This window comes from Nerophis lumbriciformis, linkage group LG11 (genome assembly GCF_033978685.3).
Source record: "Nerophis lumbriciformis linkage group LG11, RoL_Nlum_v2.1, whole genome shotgun sequence".
In the NCBI taxonomy this organism is placed as follows: domain Eukaryota; kingdom Metazoa; phylum Chordata; class Actinopteri; order Syngnathiformes; family Syngnathidae; genus Nerophis; species Nerophis lumbriciformis.
The window spans coordinates 52,256,356-52,279,283 of NC_084558.2; the positions used below are offsets into that span (position 1 = coordinate 52,256,356).

A 22,928-nucleotide genomic window follows, 5' to 3' on the forward strand; every position below is an offset into this window, starting at 1 on the left:
AATAGTGTGAGAGTCCAGTCCATAGTGGATCTAACATAATAGTGTGAGAGTCCAGTCCATAGTGGATCTAACATAATAGTGTGAGAGTCCAGTCCATAGTGGATCTAACATAATAGTGAGAGTCCGGTCCATAGTGGATCTAACATAATAGTGTGAGAGTCCAGTCCATAGTGGATCTAACATAATAGTGAGAGTCCAGTCCATAGTGGATCTAACATAATAGTGAGAGTCCAGTCCATAGTGGATCTAACATAATAGTGAGAGTCCAGTCCATAGTGGATCTAACATAATAGTGAGAGTCCAGTCCATAGTGGGGCCAGCAGGACACCATCCCGAGCGGAGACGGGTCAGCAGCGCAGAGATGTTCCCAGCCGATGCACAGGCGAGCGGTCCACCCCGGGTCCCGACTCTGGACAGCCAGCACTTCATCCATGGCCACCGGACCTGAGTCCAGTCCATAGTGGATCTAACATAATAGTGAGAGTCCAGTCCATAGTGGGGCCAGCAGGACACCATCCCGAGCGGAGACGGGTCAGCAGCGCAGAGATGTTCCCAGCCGATGCACAGGCGAGCGGTCCACCCCGGGTCCCGACTCTGGACAGCCAGCACTTCATCCATGGCCACCGGACCTGTGCCCCACTATGTAGTAATACAGAAATGACAATGAGCATTATTACACTACAAATGGAGCAATACAAATACCAATAGAAATAGCGCTATTGATAATGAACAATACCAATAATTTACCTTTATCATCAACAATACAGTTGTTTAAATGCAACAATACATATACGTAATGATAACTTGAGATACGAAAGAATGCAGAAAAATGGAGGGGGAGAAAGAGAAGCAACCTACATTAACCTTGTAGATTGTTATAGTCACAATAGGTTAAGCTTTGTCAGTGTGCCATGTGTTACACCCAGTTTACCCTAGGGCAACAACGTTAATATATGTTTGATGAAACGTGATTATGTGCATGAGTGTAAGTATTAGAGATGCGCGGATAGGCAATTATTTCATCCGCAACCGCATCAGAAAGTCGTCAACCATCCGCCATCCACCCGATGTAACATTTGATCAGAACCGCATCCGCCCGCCATCCGCCCGCACCCGCCCGTTGTTATATATCTAATATAGACGATGCAAGGCATTAGTGAGGTTATAAAGCTTTTGCCTGTTAAAGAAAGGAGACTGATCCAATGCAGCACAGACATTCGTGTGCCACGCTGTCACGACCCAGACGCACACCAGTGCGCAATCATATGGGAGCCGCGCAGAGCGCACCTCCAAGCGCGTCTCGCTGCCGGCGACGGCCGGGTATGGGCCCGACGCTCCAGCGCCAACCATTTTCAGGGCTAGTTGATTCGGCAGGTGGGTTGTTACACACTCCTTAGCGGGTTCCGACGTCCATGGCCACCGTCCTAACTGCTGTCTATATCAACCAGGGTGAGCCCCACCCCTTTCGTGAGCGCACTGCGCGCGGAGTGACCCCTGTTACGCGCCCCCGGCAACAGGGGTGGCGGGCAGGTAAGCTGCGCGGGCGGAGCGCGCGGAGTGACCCCTGTTACGAGCCCCAGGCCACGGGGGTGGCGGGCAGGTAAGCTGCTTACCTGCTCCGCGTGACGCCGGCCGCGGCGAAGGCGGACGAGGCGGGGTGGTGAGCGCGGTGGTGACCCTGGACGTGCGTCGGGCCCTTCTCGCGGATCGCCTCTGCTACGGCTCCCGGTGGGGCCCTCTCGGGGGAAGGGGCCTCGGTCCCGGACCCCGGCGAGGCGTCGGGGGCCTTCTCCGCTCCGTAAAAGTGTCCATCTCTTTTCTTTTTTTTCTTCTGTTGTGGCATATTCAGCAGCAGGTGCCTGCTCGTTTTTCGTATGTGGGTAACAACATTTAACTATGTATATATATTTCCCAATTGGTTTAACTGCCACCCGCCTGAATCTATTTAAAATCTAATTTTTTTTTATTTCAACCGCCCGACCCGACCCGACCCGACCCGCGGATAAAATCTAATTTTTTTAAATTTCATCCGCCCGATCCGCGGATAATCCGCGGACTCCGCGGTTGTGCCCGCAAACCGCGCATCTCTAGTAAGTATGCATATGTACTTGTTTATAGACAATATTTAAGTTAACATAATTTGCCATTACATGGAGTACATTTTTTTTTTTTTCTCCCAAAATAGAAAGAAAATACATTTAGTAAGAAAAAGTTACAGTACTTTATTGATACCTATTATTTCCAGGCTTTCGAGGGCCAAATAAAATGAAGTGGCCTTGAGGAAAATTAGCACATTATGATAAAACACTTATATTATGCTTTTGTCTTGTTTATTTTGTGTCGTTGGTGGTCAGCATGTCGGCGGTGGATGCCACCTCCAGGCCGAGGAAGCCCTGCAACTGCACCAAGTCCCAGTGTCTGAAACTGTGAGTACGACCCGGTCCTGATGGGCGTGTTTCGGTCCACTCATTGTGTGCACCAACGCTCCTCTCCAGATACTGCGACTGCTTCGCCAACGGGGAGTTCTGCAACAACTGCAACTGCAACAACTGCTTCAACAACCTGGAGCACGAGTCCGAGCGCTCCAAAGCCATCAAGGTAAGCCGCAGGTTCGGGGGCTTTTACTTTCAATAAAGGTGTGCTCGTCTTCAGACGTGTTTGGACCGCAACCCGGAGGCCTTCAAGCCTAAAATCGGGAAGGGCAAGGAGGGCGAGTCGGACCGGCGCCACAGTAAAGGTTGCAACTGCAAGCGCTCGGGTTGTTTGAAGAACTACTGCGAGTGCTACGAGGTAAGTCCTGATTGGTGGCTTTGTCAAGCTCCACAAACAACATAACACCTCCTCCTCCTCCCCAACCAGGCCAAGATCATGTGCTCGTCCATCTGCAAGTGTGTGGGCTGCAAGAACTTCGAGGAAAGCCAAGAGAGGAAAACGCTGATGCACCTGGCCGACGCCGCCGAGGTGAGAGTCCAGCAGCAGACGGCCGCCAAGACCAAGCTCTCCTCGCAGATCTCGGACCTGCTCATGAGGACCACGCCCGTCATCTCAAGTGGAGGCGGCAGGTAGGAGACACGCGCACCTGGAGCCCCACCTCACACCAAAAGTCCGCCAGCGAAGCAAAGTCATATTTAGAACTATGGCTGGCAGACGATTAAAATGTTTAATCACCATGAATCACATTTGATCCGTGGTTAACTTGTGATTAAAGGGGGACATTATCACAATTTCAGAAGGGTTAAAACCATTAAAAATCAGTTCCCAGTGGCTTATTATATTTTTCGAAGTTTTTTTCAAAATTTTACCCATCACGCAATCCATCCATCCATCCATCTTCTTCCACTTATCCAAGGTCGGGTCGCAGGGAAGCCCAGACTTCCCTCTCCCCAGCCACTTCGTCCAGCTCTTCCTGTGGGACCCCGAGGCGTTCCCAGGCCAGCCGGGAGACATAGTCTTCCCAACGTGTCCTGGGTCTTCCCCGCGGCCTCCTACCGGTCGGACGTGCCCTAAACACCTCCCTAGGGAGGCGTTCGGGTGGCATCCTGACCAGATGCCCGAACCACCTCATCTGGCTCCTCTCGATGTGGAGGAGCAGCGGCTTTACTTTGAGCTCCCCCCGGATGGCAGAGCTTCTCACCCTATCTCTAAGGGAGAGCCCCGCCACCCGGCGGAGGAAACTCATTTCGGCCGCTTGTACCCGTGATCTTGTCCTTTCGGTCATAACCCAAAGCTCATGACCATAGGTGAGGATGGGAACGTAGATCGACCGGTAAATTGAGAGCTTTGCCTTCCGGCTCAGCTCCTTCTTCACCACAACGGATCGATACAGCGTCCGCATTACTGAAGACGCCGCACCGATCCGCCTGTCGATCTCACGATCCACTCTTCCCCCACTCGTGAACAAGACTCCGAGGTACTTGAACTCCTCCACTTGGGGCAAGATCTCCTCCCCAACCCGGAGATGGCACTCCACCCTTTTCCGGGCGAGAACCATGGACTCGGACTTGGAGGTGCTGATTCTCATCCCAGTCGCTTCACACTCAGCTGCGAACCGATCCAGTGAGAGCTGAAGATCCTGGCCAGATGAAGCCATCAGGACCACATCATCTGCAAAAAGCAGAGACCTAATCCTGCAGCCACCAAACCAGATCCCCTCAACGCCCTGACTGCGCCTAGAAATTCTGTCCATAAAAGTTATGAACAGAATGGGTGACAAAGGGCAGCCTTGGCGGAGTCCAACCCTCACTGGAAACGTGTCCGACTTACTACCGGCAATGCGGACCAAGCTCTGGCACTGATCATACAGGGAGCGGACTGCCACAATCAGACAGTCCGATACCCCGTACTCTCTGAGCACTCCCCACAGGACTTCCCGAAGGACACGGTCGAATGCCTTCTCCAAGTCCACAAAACACATGTAGACTGGTTGGGCAAACTCCCATGCACCCTCAAGGACCCTGCCGAGAGTATAGAACTGGTCCACAGTTCCACGACCAGGACGAAAACCACACTGTTCCTCCTGAATCCGAGGTTCGACTATCCGGCGTAGCCTCCTCTCCACGCAATATCCCTAAAAAAAAGCTTCAAAGTGCCTGATTTTAACCATCGTTATATACACCCGTTCATTTTCCTGTTAACGTCACACAGTGATGCCAATACAAACAAACATGGCGCATAGAACAGCAAACTATAGCGACATTAGCTCGGATTCAGACTCGGATTTCAGCGGCTTAAGCTGTTGGAATAATTGTTTGTAAGTTATCACAAAAGAGACGTTGTATTATGAATGCTGTCTTTCGAGGCCTAACAAGAGGAAGAATGCTCGTGAAACGCCACTGTGATTTCAACACGGACAGATGGCAGGATCTGCTCAACTTCCAGAGGAACTCTCTTTGAAGTGTTAAACGAACTCTCTTCGAAGTATTTCACAAACTCTCTTCCGACTATTTGGTCAATGCTATTTACGACCCGCTGCCCTTTTGAAGCAACTGAAAGTTGGCTCGGGCGAGACGGGAATGAAGGTACCGGTACATGATTTATTTATATTTATCAAAAAAAAGGAATAAACGAAAAGCGCACACAGTGGCGGAGAAACAAAACTAGACTATAAACACAAAACTTGCACATTGGCAGAAACTATGAACAATTAAACAAAACTTGCAAACTATGGCTTGAATAAAGAAAACTTACTTGGCATGGACAAAAAAGGAGCAGCGTGAACGATGGACATGAAAAGAAGTATCAGGCATGGACAGAGCATAAATGTGGTGTGAGGTCGTCAGGGCGAACAACAGAAAATGAAAAGCTTAAATAACAGACATGATTAACGAAAACAGGTGCGTGACGTGACAGGTGAAAACTAATGGTTGCTATGGTGACAAACAAGAGTGCACAATGAGTCCAAACGTGGAACAGGTGAAACTAATGGGTAATCATGCAAACAAGACAAGGGAGTGAAAAGCCAGAAACTAAATAAAACATGACTTAAAACAAAACATGATTACACAGACATGACAGGTTAAAACCATTAAAAATCAGTTCCCAGTGGCTTATTTTATTTTTCGAAGTTTTTTTCAAAATTTTACCCATCACGCAATATCCCTAAAAAAAAGCTTCAAAGTGCCTGATTTTAACCATCGTTATATACACCCGTTCATTTTCCTGTGACGTCACACAGTGATGCCAATACAAACAAACATGGCGCATGGAACAGCAAACTATAGCGACATTAGCTCGGATTCAGACTCGGATTTCAGCGGCTTAAGCTGTTGGAATAATTGTTTGTAAGTTATCACAAAAGAAACGTTGTATTATGAATGCTGTCTTTCGAGGCCTAACAAGAGGAAGAAGGCTCGTGAAACGCCACTGTGATTTCAACACGGACAGATGGCAGGATCTGCTCAACTTCCAGAGGAACTCTCTTTGAAGTGTTAAACGAACTCTCTTTGAAGTATTTCACAAACTCTCTTCCGACTATTTGGTCAACGCTATTTACGACCCGCTGCCCTTTTGAAGCAACTGAAAGTTGGCTCGGGCGAGACGGGAATGAAGGTACATGATTTATTTATATTTATCAAAAAAAAGGAATAAACGAAAAGCGCACACAGTGGCGGAGAAACAAAACTAGACTATAAACACAAAACTTGCACATTGGCAGAAACTATGAACAATTAAACAAAACTTGCAAACTATGGCTTGAATAAAGAAAACGTACTTGGCATGGACAATAAAGGAGCAGCGTGAACGATGGACATGAAAAGAAGTATCAGGCATGGACAGAGCATAAATGTGGTGTGAGGTCGTCAGGACGAACAACAGAAAATGAAAAGCTTAAATAACAGACATGATTAACGAAAACAGGTGCGTGACGTGACAGGTGAAAACTAATGGTTGCTATGGTGACAAACAAGAGTGCACAATGAGTCCAAACGTGGAACGGGTGAAACTAATGGGTAATCATGCAAACAAGACAAGGGAGTGAAAAGCCAGAAACTAAATAAAACATGACTTAAAACAAAACATGATTACACAGACATGACAGGTTAAAACCATTAAAAATCAGTTCCCAGTGGCTTATTTTATTTTTCGAAGTTTTTTTCAAAATTTTACCCATCACGCAATATCCCTAAAAAAAAGCTTCAAAGTGCCTGATTTTAACCATCGTTATATACACCCGTTCATTTTCCTGTGACGTCACACAGTGATGCCAATACAAACAAACATGGCGCATAGAACAGCAAACTATAGCGACATTAGCTCGGATTCAGACTCGGATTTCAGCGGCTTAAGCTGTTGGAATAATTGTTTGTAAGTTATCACAAAAGAAACGTTGTATTATGAATGCTGTCTTTCGAGGCCTAACAAGAGGAAGAAGGCTCGTGAAACGCCACTGTGATTTCAACACGGACAGATGGCAGGATCTGCTCAACTTCCAGAGGAACTCTCTTTGAAGTGTTAAACGAACTCTCTTCGAAGTATTTCACAAACTCTCTTCCGACTATTTGGTCAACGCTATTTACGACCCGCTGCCCTTTTGAAGCAACTGAAAGTTGGCTCGGGCGAGACGGGAATGAAGGTACCGGTACATGATTTATTTATATTTATCAAAAAAAAGGAATAAACGAAAAGCGCACACAGTGGCGGAGAAACAAAACTAGACTATAAACACAAAACTTGCACATTGGCAGAAACTATGAACAATTAAACAAAACTTGCAAACTATGGCTTGAATAAAGAAAACTTACTTGGCATGGACAAAAAAGGAGCAGCGTGAACGATGGACATGAAAAGAAGTATCAGGCATGGACAGAGCATAAATGTGGTGTGAGGTCGTCAGGGCGAACAACAGAAAATGAAAAGCTTAAATAACAGACATGATTAACGAAAACAGGTGCGTGACGTGACAGGTGAAAACTAATGGTTGCTATGGTGACAAACAAGAGTGCACAATGAGTCCAAACGTGGAACAGGTGAAACTAATGGGGTAATCATGCAAACAAGACAAGGGAGTGAAAAGCCAGAAACTAAATAAAACATGACTTAAAACAAAACATGATTACACAGACATGACAGGTTAAAACCATTAAAAATCAGTTCCCAGTGGCTTATTTTATTTTTCGAAGTTTTTTTCAAAATTTTACCCATCACGCAATATCCCTAAAAAAAAGCTTCAAAGTGCCTGATTTTAACCATCGTTATATACACCCGTTCATTTTCCTGTGACGTCACACAGTGATGCCAATACAAACAAACATGGCGCATAGAACAGCAAACTATAGCGACATTAGCTCGGATTCAGACTCGGATTTCAGCGGCTTAAGCTGTTGGAATAATTGTTTGTAAGTTATCACAAAAGAAACGTTGTATTATGAATGCTGTCTTTCGAGGCCTAACAAGAGGAAGAAGGCTCGTGAAACGCCACTGTGATTTCAACACGGACAGATGGCAGGATCTGCTCAACTTCCAGAGGAACTCTCTTTGAAGTGTTAAACGAACTCTCTTCGAAGTATTTCACAAACTCTCTTCCGACTATTTGGTCAACGCTATTTACGACCCGCTGCCCTTTTGAAGCAACTGTGGTCAGGAGACGGGAGGGGTTATCCATTGTCCTCCAACACCTGCCCCAGCTGGATCCAGGAAGAGCCCAAGCCCGAGAAATCCCCTTCTTGGACTTCAAAGCGACCGAAAACAATGACTGTTTTACATACTCCCCATTCCTGCTGAGACATGTGTTGGTGCGTGAACATTAAATATTGTAATAAAGAGGAGACGAAAACCTTCTTCGTCAGAGCGTGGTGCAGGACTGTACAGAGAGTGCAGTGGCCATGTCTCTCCTCAATATTGAGTCCAAATTGAATTCTGTCTCTGTTTGATTCCTTGCCTTTTGTCTTGTTTAATAGATGTCCTCAGTGTTTGAACGTGACATAAGCGATTCAACAGATTACGCATGTATTGAAACGGATGGTTGTAGTGTGGAGGCAGGTAGCGAAAACGAAATTGAAGAAGAGACTGAAGCTATTGAGCCATATCGGTTTGAACCGTATGCAAGCGAAAACGACACGGGAGAAAGCGAGGACGAATTCGGCGATCGCCTTCTAACCAACGATTGGTATGTGTTTGTTTGGCATTAAAGGAAACTAACAACTATGAACTAGGTTTACAGCATATGAAATACATTTGGCAACAACATGCACTTTGAGAGTGCAGACAGCCCAATTTTCATCAATTAATATATTCTGTAGACATACCCTCATCCGCTCTCTTTTCCTGAAAGCTGATCTGTCCAGTTTTGGAGTTGTCAGCAGGCCAGGGAAGCTAGGGTCGATATTCTTCTCTTGATCATCTTCGGTGGCATAAGGGACGGTGTGAGCCAAGACATCCAGGGGGTTTAGCGGGAACAAACTGCCGCCATTGCTTGCCGTGCTACCGAGGTCCTTTGTCCCTGAATTGCTCACACACTCCGGCAGATTCAATGGGGGTCTGGCGGCAGATTTCTTTGACTTTATGGTTGTAAATGCATCTGCTTTGAGTGTCGCAGGATATCCACACATTCTTGCCATCTCTGTCGTAGCATAGCTTTCGTCGGTAAAGTGTGCGGAACAAACGTCCAATTTCTCGCCACTTTGGCATCTTTGGGCCACTGGTGCAACTTGAATCCGTCCCTGTTGGTGTTGTTACACCCTCCGACAACACACCGACGAGGCATGATGTCTCCAAGGTACGGAAAACAGTCGAAAAAACGGAAAATAACAGAGCTGATTTGACTCGGTGTTTGAGAAAATGGCGGATTGCTTCCTGATGTGACGTCATCGCTCCGAGAGCGAATATTAGAAAGGCGTTTAATTCGCCAAAATTCACCCATTTAGAGTTCGGAAATCGGTTAAAAAAATATATGGTCTTTTTTTCTGCAACATCAAGGTATATATTGACGCTTACATAGGTCTGGTGATAATGTTCCCCTTTAACTCATTTCAGACAGATCAAGTTTTTAATGCTAACACACTTAAGTTAAAGTAGCAATGATAGTCACACACACACACACACACACACACACACACACACACACACGAGGTGTGATGAAATTTGTCCTCTGCATTTGACCCATCCCCTTGTCCACCCCCTGGGAGGTGAGGGGAGCAGTGAGCAGCAGCGGTGGCCGCGCCCGGGGAATCATTTTTGGTGATTTAACCCCCAATTCCAACCCTTGATGCTGAGTGTGAACATGAAATATCTTGTCTTTGCGGTCTATTCAATTGAATATAAGTTGAAAAGGATTTGTTGTATTCTCTTTTTATTTACCATTTACACAACGTGACAACTTGACTGATTTTGTACAAATGTTTACATTTAATGTAATTATCTCCTGGCCCTTATTTCCAATATGTCATAAAAATATCAAAAATGGTCAATATCGACCGATATAAAACACTTACGGTATATCGTGATACAGTTTTCGGCCATACCAGTAGGAGTAGTAAGTACACAGGAACACATTTATACTTACTACTATTACTCAATAGGACTAGTAAGTACAAAGGAACACATTTGTACTTAGGACTATTACCCAGTAGAAGTAGTAAGAACACTATAGTACACAGGAACACGTGCACTTACTTCTATAACTCAGTAGGAGTATTAAGAACACTATAGTACACAGGAACATATGTGCACTTACTACTATTACTCAGTAGGAGTAGTAAGTACACAGGAACATATTTGTACTTACTATTATTACTCAGTAGGAGTAGTAAGAACACTATAGTACACAGGAACACATGTGCACTTACTACTATTACTCAGTAGGAGTAGTAAGTACACAGGAACATATTTGTACTTACTACTATTACTCAGTAGAACTAGAAAGTACACTGGAACACATTTGTACTTACTACTCCTACTGCGTGATACTAGTAAGTACAAAGGAACACATTTGTACTTAGGACTATTACCCAGTAGAAGTAGTAAGAACACTATAGTACACAGGAACACGTGCACTTACTACTATTACTCAGTAGGAGTAGTAAGTACACAGGAACACGTGCACTTACTTTTATAACTCAGTAGGAGTAGTAAGAACACTATAGTACACAGGAACATATGTGCACTTACTACTATTACTCAGTAGGAGTAGTAAGTACACAGGAACATATTTGTACTTACTACTAATACTCAGGAGTAGTAAGTACACAGGAACATATTTGTACTTACTACTATTACTCAGTAGGAGTAGTAAGTACACAGGAACATATTTGTACTTACTACTATTACTCAGTAGGACTAGAAAGTACATTGGAACACATTTGTACTTACTACTCCTACTGCGTGATACTAGTAAGTACAAAGGAACACATTTGTACTTAGGACTATTACCCAGTAGAAGTAGTAAGAACACTATAGTACACAGGAACACGTGCACTTACTACTATTACTCAATAGGAGTAGTAAGAACACTATAATACAAAGGAACACATTTGTACTTAGGACTATTACCCAGTAGAAGTAGTAAGAACACTATAGTACACAGGAACACATGTGCACTTACTACTATTACTCAGTAGGAGTAGTAAGAACACTATAATACACAGGAAGATATGTGCACTTACTACTATTACTCAGTAGGAGTAGTAAGTACACAGGAACATATTTGTACTTACTACTATTACTCAGTAGGACTAGAAAGTACACTGGAACACATTTGTACTTACTACTCCTACTGCGTGATACTAGTAAGTACAAAGGAACACATTTGTACTTAGGACTATTACCCAGTAGAAGTAGTAAGAACACTATAGTACACAGGAACACGTGCACTTACTACTATTACTCAGTAGGAGTAGTAAGTACACAGGAACACGTGCACTTACTTTTATAACTCAGTAGGAGTAGTAAGAACACTATAGTACACAGGAACATATGTGCACTTACTACTATTACTCAGTAGGAGTAGTAAGTACACAGGAACATATTTGTACTTACTACTAATACTCAGTAGGAGTAGTAAGTACACAGGAACATATTTGTACTTACTACTATTACTCAGTAGGAGTAGTAAGTACACAGGAACATATTTGTACTTACTACTATTACTCAGTAGGACTAGAAAGTACACTGGAACACATTTGTACTTACTACTCCTACTGCGTGATACTAGTAAGTACAAAGGAACACATTTGTACTTAGGACTATTACCCAGTAGAAGTAGTAAGAACACTATAGTACACAGGAACACATGTGCACTTACTACTATTACTCAGTAGGAGTAGTAAGAACACTATAATACAAAGGAACACATTTGTACTTAGGACTATTACCCAGTAGAAGTAGTAAGAACACTATAGTACACAGGAACACATGTGCACTTACTACTATTACTCAGTAGGAGTAGTAAGAACACTATAATACACAGGAAGATATGTGCACTTACTACTATTACTCAGTAGGAGTAGTAAGTACACAGGAACATATTTATACTTACTACTATTACTCAGTAGGACTAGAAAGTACACTGGAACACATTTGTACTTACTACTCCTACTGTGTGATACTAGTAAGTACAAAGGAACACATTTGTACTTAGGACTATTACCCAGTAGAAGTAGTAAGAACACTATAGTACACAGGAACACGTGCACTTACTACTATAACTCAGTAGGAGTTGTAAGAACACTATAGTACACAGGAACATATGTGCACTTACTACTATTACTCAGTAGGAGTAGTAAGTACACAGGAACATATTTGTACTTACTATTATTACTCGGTAGGAGTAGTAAGAACACTATAGTACACAGGAACACATGTGTTCTTACTACTATTACTCAGTAGGAGTATTAAGTACACAGGAACATATTTGTACTTACTACTATTACTCAGTGGGACTAGAAAGTACACTGGAACACATTTGTACTTACTACTCCTACTGGGTGATACTAGTAAGTACAAAAGAACACATTTGTACTTAGGACTATTACCCAGTAGAAGTAGTAAGAACACTATAGTACACAGGAACACATGTGCACTTACTACTATTACTCAGTAGGAGTAGTAAGTACACAGGAACATATTTGTACTTACTACTATTACTCAGTAGGAGTAGTAAGTACACAGGAACATGTTTGTACTTACTACTATTACTCAGTAGGACTAGAAAGTACACTGAAACACATTTGTACTTACTACTCCTACTGTGTGATACTAGTAAGTACAAAGGAACACATTTGTACTTAGGACTATTACCCAGTAGAAGTAGTAAGAACACTATAGTACACAGGAACACGTGCACTTACTACTATAACTCAGTAGGAGTTGTAAGAACACTATAGTACAAAGGAACATATGTGCACTTACTACTATTACTCAGTAGTAGTAGTAAGTACCCAGGAACATATTTGTACTTACTATTATTACTCGGTAGGAGTAGTAAGAACACTATAGTACACAGGAACACATGTGCACTTACTACTATTACTCAGGAGGAGTAGTAAGTACACAGGAACATATTTGTACTTACTACTATTACTCAATAGGACTAGAAAGTACACTGGAACACATTTGTACTTACTACTCCAACTGCGTGATACTAGTAAGTACAAAGGAACACATTTGTACGTACTACTATTACCCAGTAGAAGTTGTAAGAACACTATAGTACACAGGAACACATGTGCACTTACTACTATTACTCAGTAGGAGTAGTAAGTAGACAGGAACATTTTTTTACTTACTATTATTACTCAGTAGGAGTAGTAAGAACACTATAGTACACAGGAACACATGTGCACTTACTACTATTACTCAGTAGGAGTAGTAAGTACACAGGAACACATGTGCACTTACTACTATTACTCTGGAGGAGTAGTAAGTACACAGGAACACATTTGTACTTACTACTCCTACTGCGTGATACTAGGTGTGATACTAGTAAGTACAAAGGAACACATTTGTACTTACGACTATTACCCAGTAGCAGTAGTAAGAACACTATAGTACACAGGAACACATGTGCACTTACTATTATTACTCAGTAGCAGTAGTAAGTACACAGGAACATATTTGTACTTACTATTATTACTCAGTAGGAGTAGTAAGAACACTATAGTACACAGGAACACATGTGCACTTACTACTATTACTCAGGAGGAGTAGTAAGTACACAGGAACATATTTGTACTTACTATTATTACTCAGTAGGAGTAGTAAGAACACTATAGTACACAGGAACATATTTGTACTTACTACTATTCCTCAGTCGGACTAGAAAGTACACTGGAACACATTTGTACTTACTACTCAAACTGCGTGATACTAGTAAGTACAAAGGAACACATTTGTACTTACTACTATTACCCAGTAGAAGTAGTAAGAACACTATAGTACACAGGAACAAATGTGCACTTACTACTATTACTCAGTAGGAGTAGTAAGTACACAGGAACATTTTTTTACTTACTATTATTACTCAGTAGGAGTAGTAAGAACACTATAGTACACAGGAACACATGTACACTTACTACTATTACTCAGTAGGAGTTCTAAGTACACAGGAACATATTTGTACTTACTATTATTACTCAGTAGGAGTAGTAAGAACACTATAGTACACAGGAACACATGTGCACTTACTACTATTACTCAGGAGGAGTAGTAAGTACACAGGAACATATTTGTACTTACTATTATTACTCAGTAGGAGTAGTAAGAACACTATAGTACACAGGAACACATGTGCACTTACTACTATTACTCAGTAGGAGTAGTAAGTACACAGGAACATATTTGTACTTACTACTATTACTCAGTAGGACTAGAAAGTACACTGGAACACATTTGTACTTACTACTCCTACTGCGTGATACTAGGTGTGATACTAGTAAGTACAAAGGAACCCATTTGTACTTACGACTATTACCCAGTAGAAGTAGTAAGAACACTATAGTACACAGGAACACATGTGCACTTACTATTATTACTCAGTAGGAGTAGTAAGTACACAGGAACATATTTGTACTTACTATTATTACTCAGTAGGAGTAGTAAGAACACTATAGTACACAGGAACATATTTGTACTTAATATTATTACTCAGTAGGAGTAAAAAGGACACTGGAACACATTTGTACTTACTATTATTACTCAGTAGGAGTAGTAAGAACACTATAGTACACAGGAACACATGTGCACTTACTACTATTACTCAGTAGGAGTAGTAAGTACACAGGAACATTTTTTTACTTACTATTATTACTCAGTAGGAGTAGTAAGAACACTATAGTACACAGGAACACATGTGCACTTACTACTATTACTCAGTAGGAGTAGTAAGTACACAGGAACATATTTGTACTTACTACTATTACTCAGTAGGACTAGAAAGTACACTGGAACACATTTGTACTTACTACTCCTACTGCGTGATACTAGGTGTGATACTAGTAAGTACAAAGGAACATATTTGTACTTACTATTATTACTCAGTAGGAGTAGTAAGAACACTATAGTACACAGGAACACATGTGCACTTACTACTATTACTCAGTAGGAGTAGTAAGTACACAGGAACATTTTTTTACTTACTATTATTACTCAGTAGGAGTAGTAAGAACACTATAGTACACAGGAACACATGTGCACTTACTACTATTACTCAGGAGGAGTAGTACGTACACAGGAACATATTTGTACTTACTACTATTACTCAATAGGACTAGAAAGTATACTGGAACACATTTGTACTTACTACTCCAACTGCGTGATACTAGTAAGTACAAAGGAACACATTTGTACTTACTACTATTACCCAGTGGGAGTAGTAAGAACACTATAGTACACAGGAACACATGTGCACTTACTACTATTACTCAGTAGGAGTAGTAAGTACACAGGAACATATTTGTACTTACTATTATTACTCAGTAGGAGTAGTAAGAACACTATAGTACACAGGAACACATGTGCACTTACTACTATTACTCAGGAGGAGTAGTAAGTACACAGGAACATATTTGTACTTACTACTATTACTCAATAGGACTAGAAAGTATACTGGAACACATTTGTACTTACTACTCCAACTGCGTGATACTAGTAAGTACAAAGGAACACATTTGTACGTACTACTATTACCCAGTAGAAGTAGTAAGAACACTATAGTACACAGGAACACATGTGCACTTACTACTATTACTCAGTAGGAGTAGTAAGTACACAGGAACATTTTTTTACTTACTATTATTACTCAGTAGGAGTAGTAAGAACACTATAGTACACAGGAACATATGTGCACTTACTACTATTACTCAGTAGGAGTAGTAAGTACACAGGAACATATTTGTACTTACGGTACTATTATTACTCAGTAGGAGTAGTAAGAACACTATAGTACACAGGAACACATGTGCACTTACTACTATTACTCAGTAGGAGTAGTAAGTACACAGGAACATTTTTTTACTTACTATTATTACTCAGTAGGAGTAGTAAGAACACTATAGTACACAGGAACACATGTGCACTTACTACTATTACCCAGTAGAAGTAGTAAGAACACTATAGTACACAGGAACACATGTGCACTTACTACTATTACTCAGTAGGAGTAGTAAGTACACAGGAACATATTTGTACTTACTACTATTACTCAATAGGACTAGAAAGTATACTGGAACACATTTGTACTTACTACTCCAACTGCGTGATACTAGTAAGTACAAAGGAACACATTTGTACGTACTACTATTACCCAGTAGAAGTTGTAAGAACACTATAGTACACAGGAACACATGTGCACTTACTACTATTACTCAGTAGGAGTAGTAAGTACACAGGAACATTTTTTTACTTACTATTATTACTCAGTAGGAGTAGTAAGAACACTATAGTACACAGGAACACATGTACACTTACTACTATTACTCAGTAGGAGTTCTAAGTACACAGGAACATATTTGTACTTACTATTATTACTCAGTAAGAGTAGTAAGAACACTATAGTACACAGGAACACATGTGCACTTACTACTATTACTCAGGAGGAGTAGTAAGTACACAGGAACATATTTGTACTTACTATTATTACTCAGTAGGAGTAGTAAGAACACTATAGTACACAGGAACATATTTGTACTTACTACTATTACTCAATAGGACTAGAAAGTATACTGGAACACATTTGTACTTACTACTCCAACTGCGTGATACTAGTAAGTACAAAGGAACACATTTGTACTTACGACTATTACCCAGTAGAAGTAGTAAGAACACTATAGTACACAGGAACACATGTGCACTTACTACTATTACTCAGTAGGAGTACTAAGTACACAGGAACATTTTTTTACTTACTATTATTACTCAGTAGGAGTAGTAAGAACACTATAGTACACAGGAACACATGTGCACTTACTACTATTACTCAGGAGGAGTAGTAAGTACACAGGAACATATTTGTACTTACTATTATTACTCAGTAGGAGTAGTAAGAACACTATAGTACACAGGAACACATGTGCACTTACTACTATTACTCAGTAGGAGTAGTAAGTACACAGGAACATTTTTTTACTTACTATTACTCAGTAGGACTAGAAAGTACACTGGAACATATTTGTACTTACTACTATTACTCAGTAGGAGTAGAAAGTACACTGGAACACATTTGTACTTACTACTCCTACTGCTTGATACTAGTAAGTACAAAGGAACACATTTGTACTTAGGACTATTACCCAGTAGAAGTAGTAAGAACACTATAGTACACAGGAACACATGTGCACTTACTACTATTACTCAGTAGGAGTAGTAGGAACACTATAGTACACAGGAAGATATGTGCACTTACTACTATTACTCAGTAGGAGTAGAAAGTACACTGGAATACATTTGTACTTACTACTCCTACTGCTTGATAGTGGTAAGTACAAAGGAACACATTTGTTAGACAACCGACAAGAGGAGCAACGGCAGAGTCACGAGGCATAGAAGGGGGCAGAGGGAGGGGGGGTGGAGCTTCAGTTTGTATAAGTCCACAGCAAATCCCTCCTTCCTTTCAGGCTTGTTTGTTGGCTCTTTTGAACCCATATTGAATACAAAAAAATAGAGTAATGGACTGCGTAAACGGGACGTAACGTAAGGGGGCTCCGCCTCTCCAAAACGGCCGCTTCCTGTGTGTACTGTACTGCACAAAAAAACGCCATCATCGTGTTAACTTTGATGGTTAACACAGCCTCCGTTTTTTGTTTTCTTCCCTCCAGGCTCCCGTACACGTTTGTGACGAAGGAGGTGTTGGAGGCCACGTGCGAGTGTCTCCTGGAGCAGGCCAAGTTGGCGGAGGAGAGCCGGCAGCCTCACGTGGAGGCCGAGCGCATGATCCTGGAGGAGTTCGGACACTGTCTCATGAGGATAATCAACTCGGCGGGCAAAGCCAAATCGGACCGAGCCTCCGTCAACAGCTAGGCGGGCGAGCTCTTCCCTCAGCCACGCCAAAACATGTCGCATCCTCTCGTGCCGGGTGGTGTGGGGCCGGGTGGTCGCCCCCCCCCCCCAACCTCAGCAGCAACAATGGCGGGACACCGGACGCCTGAAAGAGACACAATAGACGGAATATTCAAAACAGAAGGACAGCGCCATCTGCCTCTCCAGGTCGCTCATCTGAGCATCGCCGCCATCCATGGACACACTTTTATCCCCTTTTATACTGTTTTGCTTTCTTTTTTTCCTATCTGGCGAAAAAAAAAAAAGGGTTTCATATGGTATATTTGTGCTCCGAGTAGACAAACAGAACATGTATCTTTTGATATTTATTTTGTATTTGTAATTAGTGTTCAGTGCTAATCTTGTGATTCTTCCGATTAATAATAATAATAATAACGATTAACTAAGGCTAGGCTACGCTGATTGGAAATAAACACACACACTCAAAGAAATCCACAAGAGGGCAAAGCAGTTTTAAATTAAATCTATTTGTGTTTGTTTTTTTACATGGAAGAAAGTGAGAGAAAAGCATTTTTAACAGCTTCTCAAACATTTTCGGGAATCGAAATAACACGCGAATCTTTTATTGATCTTCTGTCAAATCAAAATCATTACATATATTGAGTATCGTTCCCCAAAAACATTTTGGGAAGCCTCTTGAAAATTGTGTACAGTTAATTGTACAAAAAATAAAGCTTTTTAGCTATGTATTTAATTCAAACGCATATACAGTTTTGTATTTATAATGATCACTTCCGGCCTGTGGGGGGGGGCGCTGTGGAATGACATCCCGCTGACGTCTCAATGAGCGACGAAAGAAAAAAGGGAAAAGTGACAAAATTGAGAAGGGAATTGTTTGTGTGTGTTTTTTAACAGCAAATAATCAAGTTGTGAAATACATTTAAGGTTTTTAAGAGCCCGAGTGAGATATGCGGACTAAACCGTAGAAGAAGAAGGCGAAACAAAAAGCGGAAGGAAGCAGGTTGGGCGGCACAAAAAGTAAGTTCTTTTTTTTATTAGTTCGTTTTACTGTAATTTGCTGTTTGTAGTTACATTTTTAACGCTTTGTTACATTAGTCAAGTTTTGTTTATCAGAAACATACAGGTGAGATATGCAGATTAAACCGTAGGAGAAGAAGGCGAAACAAAAAGCGGAAGGAAGCAGGTTGGGCGGCACAAAAAGTAAGTTCTTTTTTTTTATTAGTTCGTTTTACTGTAATTTGCTGTTTGTAGTTACATTTTTAACGCTTTGTTACATTAGTCCAAGCTTTGTTTATCAGACACATACAGGTGAGATATGCAGATTAAACCGTAGAAGAAGAAGGCGAAACAAAAAGCGGAAGGAAGCAGGTTGGGCGGCACAAAAAGTAAGTTCTTTTTTTTATTAGTTCGTTTTACTGTAATTTGCTGTTTGTAGTTACATTTTTAACGCTTTGTTACATTAGTCCCAAGTTTTGTTTATCAGAAACATACAGGTGAGATATGCAGATTAAACCGTAGAAGAAGAAGGCGAAACAAAAAGCGGAAGGAAGCAGGTCGGGCGGCACAAAAAGTAAGTTCTTTTTTTTATTAGTTCGTTTTACTGTAATTTGCTGTTTGTAGTTACATTTTTAACGCTTTGTTACATTAGTCCCAAGTTTTGTTTATCAGAAACATACAGGTGAGATATGCAGATTAAACCGTAGAAGAAGAAGGCGAAACAAAAAGCGGAAGTAAGCAGGTTGGGAGGAGCACCCTGCTGAAGGCACAAAAAGTAAGTTTTTTTTTTTTTAATTTGTTCTTTTTACTGTAATTTGCTGTTTGAAGTAAAACTGTTAACGTGTGTGTTACATTAGTCCAGGTTTTGTTTATTAGAAACGCACAGGTTTAAGACCCCAGTGAGATATGCAGATTCAACCCTAGAAGAAGAAGACGAAACCGGAAGCGAAAGTAAGCAGGTTGGGAGGAGCATAGACATGTTATAAGTAGACGCTAGAGATGCGCGGATAGGCAATTATTTAATCCGCAACCGCATCACAAAAGTCGTCAACCATCCGCATCCACCCGAACTAACATTTAATCAAAACCGCACCCGCCCGTTGTTATATATCTAATATAGACGATGCAAGGCATTAGTGAGGTTATAAAGCTTTTGCCTGTTAAAGAAAGTACTGATCCAATGTAGCAGAGACATTCAATGCGTGCCACGCTGTCACGGCCCAGACGCACACCAGTGCGCAATCATCTGGGAGCCGCGCTGAGCGCACCTCCAAGCGCGTGGAGGTGCGATGTCCCTCGCACCCGCGGCGGCTCCACCCGGGCTCGCGCCCGAGGCTTCAGCGCGCACCGCGGCGGCCATCCTACTCGTCGCGGCCTAGCCCTCGCGGCTCTCGCTGCCGGCGACGGCCGGGTATGGGCCCGACGCTCCAGCGCCATCCATTTTCAGGGCTAGTTGATTCGGCAGGTGGGTTGTTACACACTCCTTAGCGGGTTCCGACTTCCATGGCCACCGTCCTGCTGTCTATATCAACCAACACCTTTTCTGGGGTCTGATGAGCGTCGGCATCGGGCGCCTTAACCCGGCGTTCGGTTCATCCCGCAGCGCAAGTTCTGCTTACCAAAAGTGGCCCACTCGGCTCACCAGGGTGAGCCCCACCCCTTTCGTGAGCGCACTGCGCGCGGATTGACCCCTGTTACGCGCCCCCGGCAACGGGGGTGGCGGGCAGGTAAGCTGCGCGGGCGGAGCGCGCGGAGTGACCTCTATTACGAGCCCCAGGCCACGGGGGTGGCGGGCAGGTAAGCTGCTTACCTGCTGCGCGTGACGCCGGCCACGGCGAAGGCGGACGAGGCGGGGTGTCGGTGCGGTGGTGACCCTGGACGTGCGTCGGGCCCTTCTCGCGGATCACCTCAGCTACGGCTCCCGGTGGGGCCCTCTCGGGGGAAGGGGCCTCGGTCCCGGACCCCGGCGAGGCGTCCCTTCTCCGCTCCGTAAAAGTGTCCATCTCTTCTTTTTTTCTTCTTCTGTTGTGGCATATGCTGCAGGTGCCTGCTCGTTTTTCGTATGTGGGTAACAACATTTAACTATGTATATATATTTCCCAATTGGTTTAACTGCCACCCGCCTGAATCTATTTAAAATCTAATTTTTTTTTATTTCAACCGCCCGACTCCTCTCTGAGCTGCCACCTTAACGTGGTAGAGGAGTTTGCGTGTCCCAATGATCCTAGGAGCTATGTTGTCCGGGGGCTTCAATGCCCCCTGGTAGGGTCTCCCAAGACAAACAGGTCCTAGGTGAGGGATCAGACAAAGAGCAGCTCGGAGACTTCTATGGAAATGCAAGAACCGAGACTCAGATTTCCCTCGCCCGGACGCAGGTCACCGGGGCCCCCCTCCGGAGCCAGGCCCGGAGTTGGGGCACGATGGCGAGCGCCTGGTGGCCGGGCCTGTCCCCATGGGGCCCGGCCGGGCACAGCCCGAAGAGGCAACGTGGGTCCCCCCTCCAATGGGCTCACCACCCATAGCAGGGGCCATAGAGGTCGGGTGCAATGTGAGCTGGGCGGTAGCCGAAGGCAGGGCACTTGGCGGTCCGATCCTCGGCTACAGAAGCTAGCTCTTGGGACGTGGAACGTCACCTCGCTGGGGGGGAAGGAGCCTGAGCTAGTGCGCGAGGTAGAGAAGTTCCGGTTGGAAAAAAAAAAACAGTGTGGTTTTCGTCCTGGTCGTGGACCTGTGGACCAGCTCTATACTCTCGGCAGGGTCCTTGAGGGTGCATGGGAGTTTGCCCAACCAGTCTACATGTGCTTTGTGGACTTGGAGAAGGCATTCGACCGTGTCCCTCGGGAAGTCCTGTGGGGAGTGCTCAGAGAGTACGGGGTTTCGGACTGTCTGATTGTGGCGGTCCGCTCCCTGTATGATCAGTGTCAGAGCTTGGTCCGCATTGCCGGCAGTAAGTCGGACACGTTTCCGGTGAGGGTTGGACTCCGCCAAGGCTGCCCTTTGTCACCGATTCTGTTCATAACTTTTATGGACAGAATTTCTAGGCGCAGTCAAGGCGTTGAGGGGATCCTGTTTGGTGGCTGCAGGATTAGGTCTCTGCTTTTTGCAGATGATTTGGTCCTGATGGCTTCATCTGGCCAGGATCTTCAGCTCTCACTGGATCGGTTCGCAGCCGAGTGTGAAGCGACTGGGATGAGAATCAGCACCTCCAAGTCCGAGTCCATGGTTCTCGCCCGGAAAAGGGTGGAGTGCCATCTCCGGGTTGGGGAGGAGATCTTGCCCCAAGTGGAGGAGTTCAAGTACCTCGGAGTCTTGTTCACGAGTGAGGGAAGAGTGGATCGTGAGATCGACAGGCGGATCGATGCGGCGTCTTCAGTAATGCGGACGCTGTATCGATCCGTTGTGGTGAAGAAGGAGCTGAGCCGGAAGGCAAAGCTCTCAATTTACCGGTCGATCTACGTTCCCATCCTCACCTATGGTCATGAGCTTTGGGTTATGACCGAAAGGACAAGATCACGGGTACAAGTGGCCGAAATGAGTTTCCTCCGCCGGGTGGCGGGGCTCTCCCTTAGAGATAGGGTGAGAAGCTCTGTCATCCGGGGGGAGCTTAAAGTAAGGCCGCTGCTCCTCCACATTGAGAGGAGCCAGATGAGGTGGTTCGGGCATCTGGTCAGGATGCCACCCGAGCGCCTCCCTAAGGAGGTGTTTAGGGCATGTCCGACCGGTAGGAGGCCACGAGGAAGACCCAGGACACGTTGGGAAGACTATGTCTCCCGGCTGGCCTGGGAACGCCTCGGGGTCTCCCGGGAGGAGCTGAACGAAGTGGCTGGGGAGAGGGAAGTCTGGGCTTCCCTGCTTAGGCTGCTGCCCCCGCGACCCGACCTCGGATAAGCGGAAGAAGATGGATGGATGGATGGATGGATCAACCGCCCGACCCGACCCGCGGATAAAATCTAATTTTTTTTTTAATTTCAACCGCCCGACCCGCG

At 43.8% G+C, this 22,928-nt stretch overlaps 1 protein-coding gene across 3 annotated transcripts in view; it reads left to right on the forward strand.

The window, feature by feature from the left end:
* The window catches only part of lin54 (lin-54 DREAM MuvB core complex component), a 98,888-nt gene extending 80,076 nt beyond the window's left edge, over positions 1 to 18,812 (forward strand). For 2 of the 3 annotated variants that reach the window (XM_072914177.1, XM_061966323.2), the window contains 5 exons: positions 2,355 to 2,426; positions 2,496 to 2,598; positions 2,653 to 2,790; positions 2,860 to 3,062; positions 17,745 to 18,812. In XM_072914177.1, coding sequence (XP_072770278.1) covers positions 2,355 to 2,426; positions 2,496 to 2,598; positions 2,653 to 2,790; positions 2,860 to 3,062; positions 17,745 to 17,946 — 718 coding nt within the window. In that variant the 3' untranslated portion in view covers positions 17,947 to 18,812. The remainder of the gene's footprint in view (positions 1 to 2,354; positions 2,427 to 2,495; positions 2,599 to 2,652; positions 2,791 to 2,859; positions 3,063 to 17,744) is intronic. The other variant, XM_061966324.2, reaches the window with a different exon arrangement.
* Positions 18,813 to 22,928: the final 4,116 nt, after the last annotated feature.